The sequence below is a fragment of the Ammospiza caudacuta genome, chromosome 4 (genome assembly GCF_027887145.1).
Source record: "Ammospiza caudacuta isolate bAmmCau1 chromosome 4, bAmmCau1.pri, whole genome shotgun sequence".
Classification (NCBI taxonomy): Eukaryota; Metazoa; Chordata; class Aves; order Passeriformes; family Passerellidae; genus Ammospiza; species Ammospiza caudacuta.
In genome coordinates, this window is record NC_080596.1 from 62,035,941 (window position 1) to 62,055,686 (window position 19,746).

At 39.3% G+C, this 19,746-nt stretch overlaps 2 protein-coding genes across 3 annotated transcripts in view; one reads left to right on the forward strand and one right to left on the reverse strand.

Annotated features, from left to right (window-relative positions):
• Window positions 1–856: 856 nt before the first annotated feature.
• On the forward strand, window positions 857–13,908 carry ZNF518B (zinc finger protein 518B). Of its 2 annotated transcripts, none has more exons than XM_058803807.1 (2): window positions 857–1,074; window positions 7,938–13,908. In XM_058803807.1, exon 2 carries the CDS (start codon window positions 8,141–8,143, stop codon window positions 11,363–11,365), a length of 3,225 nt encoding a protein of 1,074 aa, XP_058659790.1. In that variant the 5' UTR covers window positions 857–1,074; window positions 7,938–8,140; the 3' UTR covers window positions 11,366–13,908. The 2 variants fall into 2 exon arrangements, with proteins under 2 accessions (XP_058659790.1, XP_058659789.1); XM_058803806.1 differs by lacking the exon at window positions 857–1,074 and adding an exon at window positions 1,224–1,466.
• A 952-nt stretch (window positions 13,909–14,860) lies between these two features.
• The window catches only part of CLNK (cytokine dependent hematopoietic cell linker), a 29,037-nt gene continuing 24,151 nt past the window's right edge, over window positions 14,861–19,746 (reverse strand). The window contains exon 16 of the mRNA XM_058803808.1: window positions 14,861–15,216. Coding sequence (XP_058659791.1) covers window positions 15,088–15,216 — 129 coding nt within the window. The 3' untranslated portion in view covers window positions 14,861–15,087. The remainder of the gene's footprint in view (window positions 15,217–19,746) is intronic.

The window sequence follows — 19,746 nt, forward strand, 5'->3', positions numbered from 1 at the left end:
TGTCAAAAACCTTCTAGAAATCCCAACAGGCTCTATCAGCCAGAAAACTTTCTTCACAAGTTTAAAGATATCCAGTAAACTACAGTGTTACAAACTGGCATTGAGAATGCTTTCTTACATGGCTAATCAAAAGATGTAACAGACTCTTGAAGGCAAGATCTCATTTTAGAACTAAAACAAATATAATTGAGAGGATTCTTTCCCCCCAGACTTCCCTGTATATAATTTTCCCTTTCTGAAGAGCCTATCCCAAAATCCCAGATCCCTGAGGATGTATGTCCATGCCTGGACAAGATTAAGCACTCTCAAATCATTCCAGTAGAGAACAGATTGGAAAATGTGTCACAGCAACAGTGTTCAGCTTTGAAGACGAAAAAGCTTCATTCCAAAGACCTCTTCTGGCAAGACTTCGGGCCCTGAGTCAGGCATGGTTTGTTTTTAACATGCGGTGACTTGATAATGCAGTGACATCAAAGGTACTTTATAGGGCAATACACAGTCAGTTAAATCCTCTGGATTCCATAGAAAGGACATGAAAATACACAACCACGTCATTGCAGCACTTTACTGAGTGATGCCCGTGAAGTGTGTGCCCACACCATACCCTAGCGAAACCCAACGGGATCGAAGGGATGTAGGGAGGTTACATTGGGAGCACAGCGTATCCTTTGGCCTGCTGTGTCAGCGCGGCCCGCGGGCACCAAGCGGAGCCGGCACCCCTCACAGGGGTTCCCGGGCTCTGCTCTCCCGGGGCAGGGCCGGTGCCGCCGGGCCGGGCCGGGCCGCGGGCAGGTGCCGCGCTGGGTAGAGCTCTACGCGCGGCGGGCGGGGCGCGCTGAGGTCAGTTCCGCCGCCGCGCGGGCGGGGGCCGGGCCGGGCCGGCGGCGGGGGGCTCCCTCGCCCTCCCTGCCGGAATGAGCGCCGCAGGGCGGGGCGGCAGCGGCCGCGCAGGACGCGGGGCGGCGCTGCGCTCCTCCTGTGTCCGGAGACAACGGCAGCGGCGGCGGCGGCTGGCGGGGTCAGCGCCCAGGGACGCTGCCCTTCCTCCATCCCCCTCGTCCCGCTCCGAGCCAGGTAAGGCCCCGGGCCCGCGGCTGCCGCCGCCCTCCCTGCGCGGGGCCGCGGGGCCGGAGCGGGCGCGGCGCGCGGTGCTGCCCCCTGCGGGCCGGCCGCGGCAGTGCGCGGCGGCGGCGGCGGGCGGAGGTTGCGCTCGGGCCCGCGCAGCGCCCGCCCCGCTCCGCATCCCCCGCGGCGCCGCGCTCCTCGGGCCGCCTCGCGCTGCCCGCGGCCGGGGCAGGCCGCCCTTCCGCGGGGAGCCGGTGCGTGCGTGGGCTGGATGCCCAAGAAAAGGAGGGTTTTGGTCCTCGCTGTCTCGTGGACGCCATCAGGCCGCTTTGGACTCGTCTGGACTAAAGCTGTTGTCCAGGTTTGTCGTCTTGGTCATCCTGAAGAAAAGGAGCTCTCGGGTTAGTAAATGTATCCATGAGCTAAATAGAACGTCCTGTGTTTTGTGTGCTGATAAGGTTCTTTTGAGTGTTTGGGCATAAGATTGACTTAATTGAATCCCATATTGAATTTTGTTGCAAGACAGTCTGTCATTGAAAAGTGTTACGTTGGACACTTGAAGTAATTTAGGTATATAAACCGATTTTTCTTCTAAAAAATAATCCAGTGTTATCGTATATGTAGCGAGAATGTCTTGCAATGTACATTTAATTTAAAAAGTCTGCTTTATAGTTAAGAAGACTAGTGGTGCTTTACAGGATTTTTCTAGCAGTCTGTTGTGCATTGTTACTGCAGTAGGTGGTTGCAGTCAAGGCTCTTTTCTTGCACGTACAAACCGTATGTGCCTGATTTTATCAGGAATGAAATCTGTGGAAATCAATTTTAACATCTACATGAGTGCTTTGAGATGAGGGTATGGAGGGATATGTGCTTTTAATGGCACTCTTCCCCCTCTTCTCCCATTTTCTTCAGTGCCATACTTCCTTGCTGTATTTCCTGCAGGCCTTAGAGCTCAAGAGTAGGGCAATGCTTTATACTAGTCAGTATGCTCTGGATATGCAGCAAGACTTTGAAAATCATTGTAAATTGTGTGAAATGATGCAATGAACAGCACAGATTTAAAAAAATTGGTCATACATGTAATGATAAACAACTCTACAAATGTCTCTGGGCACTCTAGAATACTGCTTTTGATACAGTAGTTATTTGGTAGTGCCTTGTTTAGCTTTTTGCAGGAAGACCACCAAGCAGTTGAATGATGTGACAGAAATGTGTCTCTTTCAGATACAAATAAAGCTAGGCCTTGTTCCTTGAGCCGCAGGGAAGCAACCTCCTTTTCAGTAGAATGCTGCATGGTACATACATGTACCTGCATCCATACAATGCCAAAAATGTTAGTAGATTGGACAAATTTTCACTTATGCATTCAAAAAATAGTGATTTCCTTTCAATCGGTGTTTTGCATGACTTTGTAAGCAATAAACATTTTAAGTGTAATTGATTTTTTCTGTAGAGTGAAAGAACTGTATATTTTTTAATAAAAATGAGCTCTAAAAACTTGGTGCATGGTCATTGCTCTTCTTAATTGTCTGCATTGTCACTCTTCATTCATTTTGCTTTGAAAAACCTCATGTGAATTTCAGCTGAAAACCAAGAACTGTTGCGACTGTGTGATGAGCTGTTATTGTGAGACAAAATGGCTTTTTAAGAAGAAATACTTGTAGGCGAAATTTCTTTGGTGCATTTGAATTGTTTGTTTTTGATACAAAATTAATTATTTTAATTAATGCAATATGTAATACTTGAGTGAAGCACTCTGGCTCTCTCCCAGTCATTAGGCCTAAAATTAGTGACTGGTAATTGGCAGCTGTGTAGTTGGGTCAGTAGAACAGTTAACTGCTGAACGGAGGTAGTTGATGTTAAAGAGTCAGTGTATATGTGAGTGTGTATATGTATATATATATAAAATTGCAAAATGCAGGCAAGGTAATTTTAAGCATGCATACATAGAGATTGACATTTTTCACAGTGGCTCAAATTTTATACACTGCATCCTCCTGATGCAGTGATGCACAGTGTCCTCCAATTCTGTTTAAACTTGTTTTTCTTGGGGATGGCTTTTCAGTACCAAAGCACACCCTGATTATTGGCTGCAGTCTGTGATCTTTGTGCATGAGAGGTGTGTGCTTTGCTGAAGTAAGGGCTCATTTATTTGTTCACATGGGCTAAATACATCCTGCTCATCGCACCCTTTTCATTGATAGCAGCATGTAGTTTGAACTAAAGGAACCTAAAGCCTTGGAATGGACCTATTCTTCTTTGAAATGATGAACAAATTTTTGATGTATTTGAAGTAAATAGAAATTTCCAGTCTGACCATGGCCACATCAGTGGTTTTTAACCTACTGCAGTGCAAAAACCCTTGTACTGGTTGAATTTGGCTTAGTCAGGCTGCAGAGGATGTTTCGTCCTATTTTCCTTTGTTTCAATGCATCCTTATTTTTTAACCTTTATGTAGCTGGGATATCCAGAGTTTAGAATGCCTTTTAATTTCTGTGCATCTGTTAGTCTCTTGTGTCTTGAGCAGCAAAGTTCAAGATATGATACTGTCGTGTGAAAGGTGGAAATGTTTGTTTTGTTGAATGTCTGACCTTTTAATGTCACTGAATTGCAGGTGTTCGGTAGGAGTAAATGGGAAAATTTGGTTGATCTTTCTTGTGATGTCTTTTTTCCATGTGCTTTTTTTTTTCCTCTCCAAACTGGATTCTCTTTTTTTTAATGTTTCCTAATTTGGGTACTTTGTTGTATTTCTTAATACATTTTTTTTCTTTTTCTGAATTCATTCCTGTGAAGACATTAACTGGAATTGACTTTGTCGGTCTTAGTGTCACTTAGATAATTTTTCATCCATCCCATTCCCTTGTTTTCTATTGAGACTCTTTGTAGACTTTGAGGTCTTCCTCTAATGATATTTTTTGGTTGGTCTATGTGCACTGCATATGATTATAACTCAAAAATCGATTATCTTTTAATTAAATCTTCTGAAGCATGTTTCTGCCAATCCTTCAAATACCAAAACAAATCTTTAGGGGAATTCCTCCCCCCCCCCACCTTCCCTAGTGGTATGGAGTGAATGTATGTAATGTTCACCTCCATGTGTACATTTATGATCTTGGCTTTCTGAATGTTTTTTTTTTAATACAGGCATGAAATTACAATATAATTTTGGGCTTGTTTTATCCAAAATAAATATAAATTGGAGCTGTTTGTATCAAAACCTTTGTTATTGACAGGTTGGTGTTCAGGGTACATGGTGAAAAACTAGCTAGGAAGACAGCAGAGATGTTACTTTGACATCAACTGGTTATTCAGTTCTTTTTTTTTACCTTTTACTGGGTCTGGCTGGGATGGAGTTAAATTTCTTGAAAGCAGCCTGTACAGTGCTGTGGCTAAAACAGTCTTGATAACACACTGGTGTTTTGGTTGTTGCTGAACAATGTTTGCACAATGTCAAGGTTTTCTTCTGCCCCCCATTTTATTGAGTAGCCATGGGGTGGGCAAGAGATTGGGAGGGCACAAAGCTGTTCTTTGAATTGCCTCTGTTAAATTTTTCTGGCATAGTCTTGGATTGAGAAGCCCAGAACTGTTAAATTGAAGTCTTCTGAAAATGTTGGACCTTGTTTCTTGTACTTTCTTGCCCTTTAAAGGTTGTGGGTTCTTTTTCATGTTCTCCCATAAAGTGAAATCTACTGAGTTTAAAAAATACAAGAAAATTCTCTGGGTTTGTACTTTGTTTTTGTGGTCAAGGATGCTGATGGCACAAATTTCCTATACTTTGCTTTCAGTTAGTTCACATGGAGGGCAGTTTCATTATTAATGGACAGATGTTAACAGCAGAAAAAGGCAAATACTGATATAGCTTCCCCATTTCCTTTCAAATGCCATGTTACTTCTTTCTTAAAGCTGTATAGAAATGCATAAAGCATCTTTGGTCTGGATCTTGAGCTTATCAAGACCCTCTTATCTTTCTCCTGAAACAAAGCAGTGGATGTCCTGAACATAGGCCTACCACCACACTTGTGTGTCAGCAGTTTAGTCTTAAGTCTAGAAAGTGTTACTAGCCAGGGAAGGATGTTCCATCTGAACTACCACAAACATTTTGCTTTTCAGTCTTCTTTAGAATCAGGGTAATAGAGCACATAATGTTGTCCACGCTAGAATTGCTTGAAGAAAATTCTCCAGATCATGATACAGCAATCAGGTATACTTTCCTCCTTCCTGCAAGGCTGCCATTGATTTATTTTTCAAATTGTGTGCATTTTCACAGCTGTCTGCATTGCAATGAGACAAGATTACTACAGTTCTGGAACTACCCACTGAGGAGTTTTAGTGTACACCCATCCATCTGCTTAAGAGTGAAAAGCTTGTTATGTTGTCCCTAACCAGTTTTCTAACTTGCTTTTGCTGATGTTTGTGACATCAGAACACTTTGAAGAGCCCTGTATTTAGGGCAGCACTGGTACAGCAGTTATTGATGAAGTATAAGGAAGATCATGGAATCACTGAGTGGTTTGTGTTGGAAGAGACCTCTTGCCATGAGAAAAAATGCTTTCCACTAGACCAGATTGCTCAGGGCTCCATCCAGCCTGGTCTTGAACACTGCCAGGGTTGGAGCATCTCTGCACAGCTTCTCTGCGCAGCCTGTTCCAGTGCCTCACCACCCTCACAGTAATGAATTTCTTCCTAATATCAAATTTAAATCTACCTTTCTTCAACTTGAAGCCATTTCCCCTTCTCCTATCACTGCATGCCCTTGTGAAAAGTCCCTCTCCAGCCTTCTTGGAAGCCCCCTTTCAGTGCTTGAAGGTGCTATAAGGTCTCTGTGAAGCCATCTCTTTGGGCTAAACAACCCCAACTCTCTCAGCCTGTCCTTGTGGGAGAAGTGCTTCAGCTCTGTGATAAGCTTTGAATGGGTCCAGAGGAGAGGCACTGAACATCTTCCTTGTGTTGGGGCCCCCAAAGCTGGATGCAGCTGCAGTTCAGGTGTGGTCTCATGAGAACAGAATGGGACAATTGCCTCCCTCAATGTGCTGGCTAGGCTGCTTTTGATGCCATAGTATGATTGCTTTCTGGGTTGTGAGCAAATAAGATGCAGGAAAACCTTCTTGGATCAGATATTTACTCCTGTCAAGCCGCTGGGGAGATCACAGAATTATTTAGGCTGGAAAAGACCTACAAGATCATCAAGTCCAATCTTTAACCCAGCACTGCCAAGCTAACCACTAAACCATATCCTTGAGTGCCACTTTACATGTCTTTAATATCCCCAGGGATGTTAACTCCATCCCCAGAAGGTAACTCCACCGCTTCCATAGATAACTTGTTCCAATTATTGACAACCCTTTCAATGAAAAATTTTTCTTAATATTCTATCTAAATGTGCTCTGATGTAACTTGAGGCAATTTCCTCTCTTCCTGTCACTTTTTACCTGGGAGAAGAGGCTGACACCCACCTGGCCACAGCCTCCTTTCAGGTAGCTACAGAGAGGTCTCCCCTGAGCCCCCTTTTCAATACCCCGAGCTCCTTCAGCCACCCCTTGTAAGATTTACTCTCTAGACCTTTCACCACCTCTGTTGCCCTTCTCTGGACTCGCTCAGGCACCTCAATGTCTTTCCAGTATTGTAGCTTAATTTCTTGATTGCCATATGATTATTGTGATGGGAAGCTGCTTTAAGTGAACTCAGCACTGTGCTTTTGGAGTGCAGTCAGGCCCTGGTCTATGTAGGTACACTTGGTGAGGGTCTGGACTTCAGGAGCAGAAGCCAGTAGGGTGTATTGGAAAACAGAGGTAACCTCATGCAATTGAGTCTGTTTGTGATTGCAAGTGTGTGCAACAGTATAGCTAATGAGGTTAAATAAGAAAGGTGTTGGTTGGACTTCATGTATGTCTCAAAAGCCTAATTTGATTGTTTATTTTCTAAATAATAGTAGTTTCTTAGTCTTGCCAAAAGCTTAAAGGCTGAGATCTTCTTCCTGCTAAATATAGTAGAGAGACAGAGTGCTGGAACCTGTGGGCCAAACATATTGCACGTGTTAATTTGGTGTTTTACAGTGATATTACTGAACTCCCTCTGCCTTATGTTGCATTGTTTATTTTGCTTGATTGACGTTCTGTTTTATCAGGATGAAGTGAATTATTTATATGCTTGTCCACATATATAGATGTGATTACACTGTAATATTAATAGAAGAAAAAGTGATTAATTTTGCAGCCACAGATTGTTTTGACTTCATTGCTTTGAGAACATGTGAAGCATAAATCACATCTTGTTACAAATTAGTGTTCAAGACTGTTTGTATCTGAAACATTGGCACTGATTAGAAAAGAACTTCCTTCTGTATGTCGGGAAATTCCATGCTAGCTTAAAAATTCTTTTCTTTAAAAACAGACTCGTAGTTCTGTGTTTCTAGTAACCATCCTAGTCACATTCTCTTTCCCTGCAATTCACATAAAAATGGAAATTGCATGTTTCTTGATATCTTGTCCTGAGTTGAGGGCTATATATGAACTGAAATCATACTCTGCTGCTCAGTTCTATTATCAAGTATCTTGTTTGGCTTATAAATATGTTTCTTAAGTGTAAGATTTTTCATGACATGGGAGAAATACCATAAACTCTTCAGGTTTTGATAGCAGGTAATTACACAAATTTGGGAATGTTTTGAATGAGAGCAAATGTTAAAGGATTATTTGATTTGGTATGTTTTAGAGTTATTGGTTGTATATACAGCATATAATCAGTGGTATATTGAGAGTAAACTTGCACTCTGTAATTCAGTTGTAGTCCACTAATAGTTCAATTATTAGTTCATTGTATTTCAGTGATCATTGAATCTTAATTGACTTAATGTTCTGCTTTTTATTCTTTAGCGCTGCAAGCTGATCGACGAAGAACATGGAATATAATATGGATGCAGTTGCTTGAACATAATTTCTTCCAAAGCTTGTATTCTGCAGATTGGTAGCCTGAATCATTGATTGATAAGGAATTATACACAGGACTAATACCAAGGAAACATTCAGTGTGTTGATGTTGTGTTTAATGAAAATGATGCAGAGTTGCTTCATCTGAAATGCAGTTGAAAAAAATGAGGGAAATTTTACCAAGATTGTACTCTGGCCAAATTAATGATAAAAATAATTCTTTAACTACATCCCCAAAGCAATCTGATGATAAAATAAATCTATCAAAAGGGGCAGATGACCAGAACTGCTGTTACCAAGGAACTGAGGCTGAGAACAGTAAGTTGTCACTGATAAGCTGTATAAAGTGCAGAAATGTTCAAAAAATTTCAATGCAAGATATGGAGAAGCATAAGAAGCTTGAGTGGACTGAAGACAGAAATTTCATCTGCAAGAAGTGCAGTCATATTGAACCACCAGCTTTCGATTTTGTTCCTGAAGGTGCCAATGCTGCAGACTACGAAAAACATGAAAGAAAAACCCCAAGTAAAACCCAGAAAATGTTTAAAGTAAAAAATTTTCTGCCAGGCAAATACTACTGTGATAAATGCAGATTTTCAACAAAGGATCCTTTACAGTATAAAAAGCATGTAGGGCAACATGAAGAAATTAAATTTCTTTGTTCCCACTGTAGTTATGTATCCTACACCAAAGGAGAATTCCAGAGACATTTGGTGAAGCACACTGGAACCTTTCCATATCAGTGTGAGCACTGTGAATATGGTGCTGTTAGACATGACTATATAGTTAAACATACGAGAAGAGTACATGAAACACCCAGAAAACGCCTGTCAAGTACTCTCATGAACCACAAGCAAAAGAAGCAGAGTCAAAGCACTTTATGTAAAAAGCAGAAATACAATAAAATTCTTTTCCAAAATGAACTTTCAAATTTGTCTTCAAATATGGTTTGTGAGATTCCAAGTAAAGCTACTAAAACAGTCTGCTCATCTCAAAATGTTGAATGTAGCATAAACACATCATCCATCCAGGATGAGACAATATTGGAGCCATCTGAACTGAGTGTATGTGAGAATCAAAGTGTGGAGGTTGAGGTTTATTCTCCAAAAACAGAGCCTTTACAACCTGGGATGCCTTTAACAGTAATTGCACCATCTGAACTTGTAGTTCCTTCCAACTGTTTAGCTCAGATAGTAGAGCTAAAAATAGTGAATGGAGCACAACAGCTGGTTCTTAAACTAATTCCTATGAAAGAAGCAACTTACAAATCTGTGAACTGTGCAGAAGAGGAGCTTGAGAGTCAAAGTATAGAACAATCTGAAGAAGTAAAGAAAACATCTTCTGTCTGTCAAAATGAGTTACTAACTATGGAAGTGAATGTAAACAAATTATCTAGTGTTAGTAACCAGCTTAATGTGGATGGTACACATGACAAGAATTCTGAATGTTTTTGTTCTTCTGATTCTCAGCTCTCAGGCTATAGCTCTATATCTGTACAGAGGGAAGATACATCAAAATTATGCTTTCATTTGGTGAAAGGTATTGATGTCCATTCAGGTGTTATAGAACTTTGTTCTCAATCTCTGGTGAAGAACAGTGCTGAAAAAAAAAGTGATCTTAAATCCTCAAGGGGGCAAGTAGATGGAAAAAATAACTTGCATAGTGATCTGTACTGTTATGAAGAAGGCAAAGATACATACCGTCCAAAATACGCTTCCGTTTCTGAAGGTAAAAATTCCAAGATTGTTCCAGTAGAAGCTGCTCAGGAGGGCAAAAATTTTTCTGCTGTCCATAAAGAAAAGGATACATTGTCTGTGAAGAGGATTGACAAAGAACATAGGAATCTACCAGTCAGCTCTACTGAAGCACGTATAGCTGGAAAGGGTTTTGATAAAAAATTTATTGCATCCTCTGAAGGAGGGAAAAACTTCCACATTACTAAAACTGCAGCTTTTGAGGATATAACATGTGGCTTGAGCAAAGTAAAGAGAACTGAAACGATAAGCCAAAAGAGTAGTCATCTTCTGGAATCACTTGAACTACAGAAGATGGAAAATAAAGGCAGTCCTTTTGAAGGACCTGTTATTTCATCTGTATTTTCTCTTAGCTCTGGGACTGAAAATGTTCCAGAGGATGTCAGATGGGATGACACAATACGCAGGAAGAAATCAGCAACATTGCTGTGTAGAAAGATTGCTCAGCTCATGTCTGCTGCTGAACCTAACATGAAATCCGCACCCTTGAGATGTCAGGCTTCTAGTAAAAAGTTACTTTTGCCTCAAGAAAGTTCAGGAAGCTGTGAGGGAGCTGTTTGTGCCACTGAAGTGGAACAGCCTGCAACTTTGTCTGAAGCACATGGTGGAAGAAGTGTGATGAGTGAAGAACACAGTGAAGATCAGCTCTTTACATTTGCAAGAACTTCTAAAAACAGGGTAACTAAAAATTCCCATGTTGCTACCCCGGTGTTCATCCCCAAAGGGACAATGCTGAGAGTGCTGAATGCTACCAGCAGTCAAAGCTCACGTGGAATAGAAAACAGGGGTGAAACATCAGCTCCTGTGCATCACAATGAAATGTTCCTGCCTCGCCCAGTCCCCATCAGTGTTTCTGAGACACTCAGCAGTAATTTCCCATGTTTGCCTAATCAGAGTGAACCAAGTGCTGAGTCCCAAACTATATCACTCAGGCAAAGACCAAAGCGAGAGGCAAGTGCTAAAAATAACAGCAAGCAAACTAGTGTAGCATTTCAGAAAAGCAGTGATGTGAGCAAGCAAAGCAAGCCCTATTCAAAAAGTCCCAAAAATAAGGCAAGACAAACAAGATTCAGAGAACTTCCTAAGAGGAAAACAAGAGCTCAGTCAGAAACCACTTCAAGTTCTGATATGTCATATCTGTTGACAGCAAGGCGTCTTCGACTTCTTCCTCTGAAAACGAATCAGTTGATAAAATGCCCTCGTCGTAATCAGCCAGTTGTGGTACTAAACCATCCTGATGTTGATTCACCAGAGATAATTAATGTCATGAAGACTATCAACAAGTATAAAGGTCAAGTCCTGAAAGTAGTTCTGTCAGAAAGGACAAGTAGTTGTCTTGGTGTCAAACGTTATCGAAAGCGTCTTACTCTTCAGGATGGTGAGACAGGAAACCAAGCAAAAAAGCGGAGTATGCTAAAAATGAAGCTAAAAAAGACCCACAAAAACAACTATCAAGTGGTGGAAACTTCACCAGCTGAAGCACTTAGGTGTCTCTTTAAGTGTTGGTTTTGTGGGAGAGTATATATGGACCAAGAAGAATGGATAAGTCATGGACAGAGACACTTAATAGAGGCAACCAAGGGCTGGGATGTTCTTTCTCTTCAAGCAAGAAAACGTTAAGTGAGAGCCTAGGGGAGGTTTCCCCTCTTGCTTTTAATGAGTGACACTAACTTGCCTAAAATGGAGGATGGAAATAACTGCTTTATTTTGCCAAAAGTCCTCTGCTGTTAGCCAAGTGAAGAAGAGAGTAGAGGTACAGAGAGATAGAGAAGCTGATAGTGAGGATTAAGCACCACTTTGCACTCTTGTGATTGAAATTTGTATTGGAGACCAGCTTCATCTGTTCCATAGGAAAAATTTGAAGAAGATTTGCTATGCAAACATCTTTCTAGTTACCTTAGGATACTATGCTGTACGTGGTTTGTGCTGGGTCTGTATGGATTAAAATCTTAGATGATGAGATCTGTGTAAATTTAACAGGATTAGTTTGCTTTATTACAGCATGGTGTTTCAAAGATCGAGCACATCTGTATGGAAATGCACTTTTGGTCCTCCATGGACAGCAAGTGTAAGTCATAGGTTTTAGTGGCAAATTAAGCATTACACATAAAAAGTAAAATTTAAATGCAAGTGCTGTGTTTCAGTGGAATAAAAACACTTCTGCTGTCTTCAGAGGAGGTACAAGGGTGTAAATGAAAAAATCTATGGAATCAGTTACTCCTGCTAGATCAGATAGCACAAAAAATTTACTTTTGTTTAGTACTGAGTCTTTACCTAGACTGTGTTGTGTAGATGAGAGGGAGCAGAACACCGGGAGGATTCGGTGCCATCAAGCCAGAGATACCTTCACGCTTGGGCTGATAGTGAAAAGCACTTCTCTAAATGGCCTCAAGGCTGTTCTAAAATAGTATTAGCCAGACATAAACTCTGTACCACCTTGTGTGTGATAGAAGCATTTACAGACTCAGTATTTGGTTAGAACTCTAGTTGGTGAGCTGATTTACTAGGGAGCTTGTTGAAGACTTTTCAAACTGAAAAGCCACGTTGCACAGCTTTTACATGACAGTGTTGAACCAGATTTTCAGTGCAATCTTTCATCGTATTTAAGAATTTAGATGTTGTTACAATTTATTTTTTGTAGGCCTCAAATTCATACAAGCATGTGCCTAGTTACAGATTATGTCTGATGTGTACTGACTTCAGTGCAGTGTAAAACATTGCTCAATTGCTTAAACACTTCTCTAAATCAGGGCCAAATGACAGCTTTTTAGGACAAAAGAGGGATGGATGACACTGAAGTTACTGTTTCTGTATGTGAGCTGTGGATGTTTCTCTTCATCTTGTCAATTTTAAATCATTTTAGAATCATATAGAATGAAGTATATTGAAGCACATACTTACAATTAAAATAATGTGTTACAGTTTTAAAAATATGAAAATCAATACTGACTCTAATGCTGGATGTGTGTTCTATGTTTGAACTGGGACTTCTCTGGTAAACTGGTAGTCCCTAAATCTTTTCACTGATGGTGCATTTTTGTAAACAGTTTAGCTGGAAATATTTTTTTATATACTCCAGCAGATTATACATTGTTTTGATAAAATATTTATCATATCTACATTAGAATGTAAATATTTTAAAACTACATCTGACTGAAGTTTACTTTCAAAACCACTTATTGCTTTCCCATAATTTTGCAATACAGTGTTAAAATCCTTCCGATAGCTGGTGCTTTAAGTCAGATCTTTTCATCGTGTACACATGGAAAATTTTTGTATCATTTGTATCAGACTAAACTATTCCACAGAACAAACTTTGTTTTTCCTGTTTCATCAATAATAAGGAAATGACAGTTCTCATTTTGTATTCAAATGGAATTATATTTTTTTAGATGGGTACACTTGAGGGTTTTTTTCCCCACTTCATACGCTTTGATGCCAAACCTAACAGTGCTATTTGCACTTTCAATGGTGAAAATAGTTGCAGTTTTAAAATTATAGCATAACATATAAAATGAATACTGAAATGGTTAACACAAAAAACCCCATGGTTAGCATTCCTCTTTTGTTTTAATTCCTTCAATACAGGTTACTGCTTGAATTAACTTTGTTTCTGTAGAAGCTACCAAATAAATAGTTTTGAATTTGCTTTGTAAGAGTTATCACTGGCAAAATCAGAACATTGCTCATGAAAGCTGTACTGGGGGAAATGGAGAAAGTGTTGCTGCTCAGCTTTGTGGATCCTGGGTGATTTAAGTACACTAGTAATGCTTGTCTTCTGTAAGCAAGTTTACTTTAGTAGACATCTGCAAAGCTCTGTGTGTCACTGCCATAATCTGTTATCTAAATTGTTAAACCTTGGGGTTTTTATGGTTTTTAATGTAGATTTTTTTTTTTGTTTCAACATGAAAACCTTTTGTAAGTTAAATTGTATTGTGGTTATGAAATTCTTAAAGCAGATTATGTCATGCTTTTTGTTATGAACTCTGCTAAACTCCATTTTAGCAGCTTCTGTTTTTTTACTTTTATTAGATAAAAATATGTCAGAATAATTTCCTTCAAGTTTAACAGTGTCATCAGTTTGAGAGAAATAATTTAAAGTGGATGTTTTCTTCCCTTTTGACTCAGCATTGAGAAATAAAAAGATTCAAAGAAAATAATAATCAACTGCTGAATTTTTTTAGAGCTAGTTTGTACCACTACATATTATGTCATAAATTGGGTTGGAATGTTGTGGTTTTGGGCTTGAGTGGTTTTGTTCTTCTTGTTCCTATTCTAAAAGGATAAAGTAACTGAGGTTCTAAAGTAACTAGGTTATTGTAATATACCTTTTTTGGTATATTACAATAACCTAGTCAAACTTCTAGTGTGGTTAGGCAGGTTATCAATGCTGTACAGAAAAATCCCTTCATGTACATATGGAACTGTAGTTTGCCTTCATATACATACAGAATTTAGGTAGGCTTCCAAAACTCAGAATTGTATGAATAAATATTTCTGTATTTTTTTCTGGAAAAATAATCACATTCTCATGTTCTTTGCTCATACATACTAAAGCATGTTTTCTTGCTGGGTTTGAAGTACATCTACTCTTTCTACTTAAGATTTTTATCTCTACATTTGCATATGGTATGAATTCAAAGTGACTGCATAATGGTCCTACCATGTACGTGTTTGAAGGCTCAGGTATGGCACACAAGTATCTGCTGCTTAAGTTGGAGAGTAAGTGCTCATTGAATAATAGAATTTACATAATTACAGCTAGCTTTAAAATCTCCAGTGCCTGTAAGCATCAACTGACACTAACTTCAGTGGCAGCTGAGCACAGCTTGTTGTTGAGCAAACATATGCACACCACATGAAATTGTTAGACAGTGAGAACTGTGACACACAGTGTTTCATGTGTATTTTTAAAAGCAAGAATATTTATTTAATGACTGTGGTATACTTTATTAGGTTTTGCTACTTAGCAGAGTTTAAGTGACATTTAGGTAAGCAGGGGCAAGTTTCATTTTCATCTGAAAATAAGAAGATAGAGTGCAAGATAAGCAAATTGCTCAGTCATTGTCAAGATATCAGGAGTCGGTCTCAATGCCTTCCTGTGAATTAATATGTCGACATATTCTTTACTTGTACCCTCAAAGTGAAAGTGCAACAAACAAAAAATGGAGTAGATCTGTAGAATGCTTCATTATATTATGGGGAGCTCCTTGCTCAAGAGGCAAATCTGATTTTTGAGACGTTTCAAGTGTTCTGTTTATATCTGTACAGATGAATCAGCGACAATGAGGCGGCAAAGGTCAGCCTGCCTTGAACGGACGTGTGAGGTAGCATTGTCCATGTCAGCATGCCTTGAATGGATGTGTGAGGTAGCATTGTTCTCTGTGGTTTCCTGACTGATCCTTTCCGTCAATGAGCGTTATGGGAACGGATCTGTAGAAGTCAATGATCTCTTCCACGGAATTAAATTTCTGTGGGGGGACAGATAGTAATCAGTGACTGAAAGTGAAGTTGCTAGATGGTTTAATCTATAACAGTAAAAGACTTGCAAATGTTAGTATTAAAATAGGTAACATTTTGCATGGAATTATGATTAGATGAAAGCAATTCTAAAAGAAAAAGCACCATATTTTGATCCTCATATTTCTTTTCTGTGTCTCTGTCATATGCAGGACAAAGCAACTAGCTCCTTAGGGAAAGGAAGCATTTCTAAGCCCTGGTAGTGCAGTATCACATATAAAAGGTTGTGATGGCAGATGTGAGAATAGATATTGAAATGATGAAGCAACTATAAATTGTTATTAGTTTTTTTCCCTGCCCCAATTACACTTAATTAGCAGTACATGATATTTTACACTGCAAGCTTCAATGTACCTTATTAAATTACACTTTGTTTTCCCATTCAGTTTATTGAGACAGTTGCTATAGAATCCCTTTGAAGTATGGAACAAGAAGCATCATGTTCTCTCATGCTCAAATAATGACATTCTCCAGGCAACTCCTCAAGTGATAAAGGTCTGGTTCAAGGTTGCTGACCTGATCAAACAGCAAGAGAAAGCTACACAAGGTGTTTATTCTCATCTGCCCTAGTGAAAGAATCCCATTCCAATGATTAGCAGTCCTTCAGTTTAAGAGTTCTGTTCCCTGTGTGTACCTTCTAAGCTCTCATCACACCACAAAGCTCTCATCATATCAGTGTTTTCCTCTTGAGCTAGCCTTTGTATTACTCATTGTATATTAAACCACCAGAACTGCACACAGTAATGAAAGCTTACTTTGACCATTAATACTTATCACCTATTTATATAACATTTGCTGTAAGCATGGCTCTTCATTCTACACTTGGTGGTGTCTCATGGTAGTGTCTATCACCCCTACCTGATTGACACCTAGTTTATAACAACAGAATCTGATTAAGGATGTGATTTGGGCAAACTGTTCCTGTATTAAGATGAAAATTGTTTGATCTCAAAGCTAATATGGTAATTTTTTCAAGTTTTGTTTTGATAATTTTTACACGTATGCATTTGTTTTGTCTTTGCTTATGTTCAGAGTCACTGTTGCTACTGAAAACTGAGGCAAAACTGTGGTCTGTATTTCATGCCTTATGAAAGTACTCATTACTTTTTTTTATTCTAAATTAACACTTCCAGTGCCTGTTCTTTTCCTGTGTTTGAATGTTTTCTGGTTGGGAAGTCAGAAAGTCTACAATGATTGTTCATCTGCTTTGGAAATTTAATTAGGCTTCACTAGGTTAATGCCACATTGTTCATTTTTCTAGCTCTTTGGTAATGGGTGAAAAATGTCTCAGAATTTTATGTTCTCAGCTCTTTTAATGGAACTCCACGTTTTCTTAGGTGTAAAGACACCTAAAGACATGAAGAAAATTCAGTATTTGATTGGTTTCCCTTCGCTGTGTGAAGAGACTCAGCCCATCTCTGCTGCTGTAGAAATTTCCTATCTGCAGGTCTCCAGACTGTTCTGGGGAGATGGGAGTAGGGTCTCAAGGTTGCTTGTGAAAGGTGTAGCTCTCAATTGTGTTGGGGGGGTGGTGTAACTCTGGGCTATGTTGCACATCCTGAAGGAGACCTTTCATCCCTGAGTTGTCATTTAAGCTGTGGACAAGATGCTTATCTTGTAAACCTCACTGAGCTGAAGGTCCTGGCTGTTTGTTGTGCCACTTTTCCTGCAGTAACTGTTGACATGACCCTGTCACTGGGAGGCAATGTGGGAATGCTCCCTGATCTGCTGGCATGGGCCAGGCCAGTTTGGTGGCTGCTGAAGGTGGGTGCAGCTAATCCTTTTGGCTCACATGGAAATTAATTGAGTGAAATTATGTGACTGTTATGACTACAGTTTGAAGATGAAAGGTCACTGCAAATGCAGTGGTGATGATGGAGAAAGTATCTGTGGCTGGAATAGGGAGATCCAGATATACACATCAGGCTCTGCTCTAATCTTCTGTGTAAAGCAGGCACCAAGATAAAGAGAAGCCTACTTCTGTCTTTCATTTTTACACATTTTTCACTGCACTGGGATTTGAGACTGATACTACAGAGATGTTAAAACCATGTATTTTGCATGTGGCAGATCTAGTTTTGAAAAGGAGATAAGAAAAGTATGTAAACTCTGTGTCATGATCAGCTTTAAATATGAGCAAGGTTTGTATTTCATCATTTTCAAAAGAACTATGCAGATGAAAAAAGCCAGTGTTACAGGGATCTCTGGGTCTTTAATAGTGACATTGTCTGGAGTAGAGGAAAGCGACAGCCAAGTAAAGGGTGCTCAGTTTTGAATATAAGTTCCTAAATTCCATGTATGTGTCATTTGGGGATCTGAACTTTATAGCTTTATGTAATTTGGCCTTTAGAAAGCTCAATATGGTATATTAAATATGTAGGTGTGAACATCTGTGGTTAAATAGCAAAAATGTAGCTCCACTAAGAGATTAAATTATTTTCTTTTTTTTATCCTTCAATTTCTTATATTTGAGTTTGATACTAATTTGGCTGCATGGAGCTTCAGTTACTTTTACCATAAAAATCTGATGATCAATCCCTTTTTTCCCTCCTTACGACCTTACAGGGCTACATGGGAACTAATAATAAAAGCACTCATGAGAGTTAAATGAAATACATTTTGAAAAGTAACTGTTAATTTAAAATCTTATTTGGTGATACAATATGTTAACAACTTGTAGGCTGTATAGTAAAAATCGGAAGTTGCAATAAGATACAGAAACTTTGAATAATTATATTTATGTGTGAGGAAAAATGTGTTTTTAATGGATGAAAATAGACTAATTCAAAAGTGAAAACACACTGCAAGACCAAACCTCTGAATATAATCAACAAATGTGGAAAAATGTAATAGGTCTGCACATGTTGGTTGGTGTTTAGTTTTCTTTCTCATTGGCTTGAAGAGGGAATATTCAGCTAATCTAGATGGAGCAGCAAGGTCTGGCTGCACTGCAAAATGTGGTGTAACAAAGGATATCCCTGCAGATGGGCAAAGCAGAATGCTCCGGAAAGCTTTTTAATGGGTACTAAAAAATTACATGCAGCAATTTTCTGTAATTCACAGCCTTACAAAGTGTTGTCACTTTCTTTGGAAAAAACCCCTTAGATAAGCTGCAAAAATTGAGGTGAGAATTTTCAAGAAAGAACCGTTCTGAAGAACCCTATGAGAATGCCTGAGAAGGAAGAAGTTCTGAGCAATGTTGGTGCCACTGGTTGTTCATTACTGCATATGTCCTTTGTGCCCTGTTCTATTTTCATGTCTACTGCTGAAAATAATACATAGGAGTGGAAGATTGCCATGTTTGTGATTCCCTGGTGCAACACTTAGTTGACCAGCAAAGCAGTTCTGATTTTTTCTGTTGTGCTTGATCCAGGGGAAGATTTGAGTTAAAGAGAAAGAATCCTCCAAGAAGAAGGCATAAGGTAGGCAGTCATGATTACAGATTTGGCCTGGTAGAGCCAAGTCTTGGATGTTCTGTGTGTTGTTAACTGGATGCTTGGAATTCTTATTTTGGAGCTGTACTTTGCAATTTGACTAGTCAGTCCCGACCCACTGTTTAAGATATGTACTGTCTGTGCAGAAGTTGGAACAAACAACAAAGTCATATATTTTGGTATTTCCTGAGATGGGAGGGATTGTGTTCTCTTTCCTTTTAGTTCAGTAAAAATTGTTCATGCACTGTTCAAGTAATTTTCCAGTTACCCTAATTGTTAAACCTAATGAAAATTTAGTTCTGGATCTTTGTTCTCTACTGAGAATACACATATACTACATTATGCTGTAGCATGCCTTATTTGTGTCATTGTGTCTGTTCTGAGCCTGTTTGTATTAGAGCCATTACAGGAAGACTAAACAATGTCAGAACCATGGAAAACTAAACTTGCTTTCTCCTAAGTCATACTAAAATTCCAGGAAATCATCTGGGAGTTTCAGTTCAGTAATGAAGCCAGTGCTTTACAGAATACTGATGGTCACTACAGCAGCACCAGGATGATGCAGTACAGGTCTTGATTTGTGCAACCTTCCAGCTTCCAAACTGTTTCACTGTGCTTGCCTAATGAAGGATTTTTCCTCCTTTATCATTAATGTCCCCGAAGAACAACTTGCCAGTAAACATTGTTCCTCTTGTGAAAGCTTATGGATCCTATCCCATGTTTTCTAATAAAAATTCTAATATAAACTTTGGACCCATCAAATGCCTTAAATCATCTCAGGTCACTTGTGATTTCAGGCTTTTTAAAGTCTAACTATACAAAAGGTAAGTTCTGAAAAGTGTTTACATGCATGAAAAGGGTATAATTGAAGATTCAGCTGCAGAGTTTTTGCTGGTTCACCTGAGTTGGATTTCTATTAGTGATTTACATAGCTAATGACCCATAGGAGTTTGTTGCCTTGCTTTTTTGGTCTGTAGTTGAGCATTCTTTAAATTTTACGTTGTGTTTGTCTTTTTTAAAATCTTTGTTTGGTTCTTTTGTTTTGTT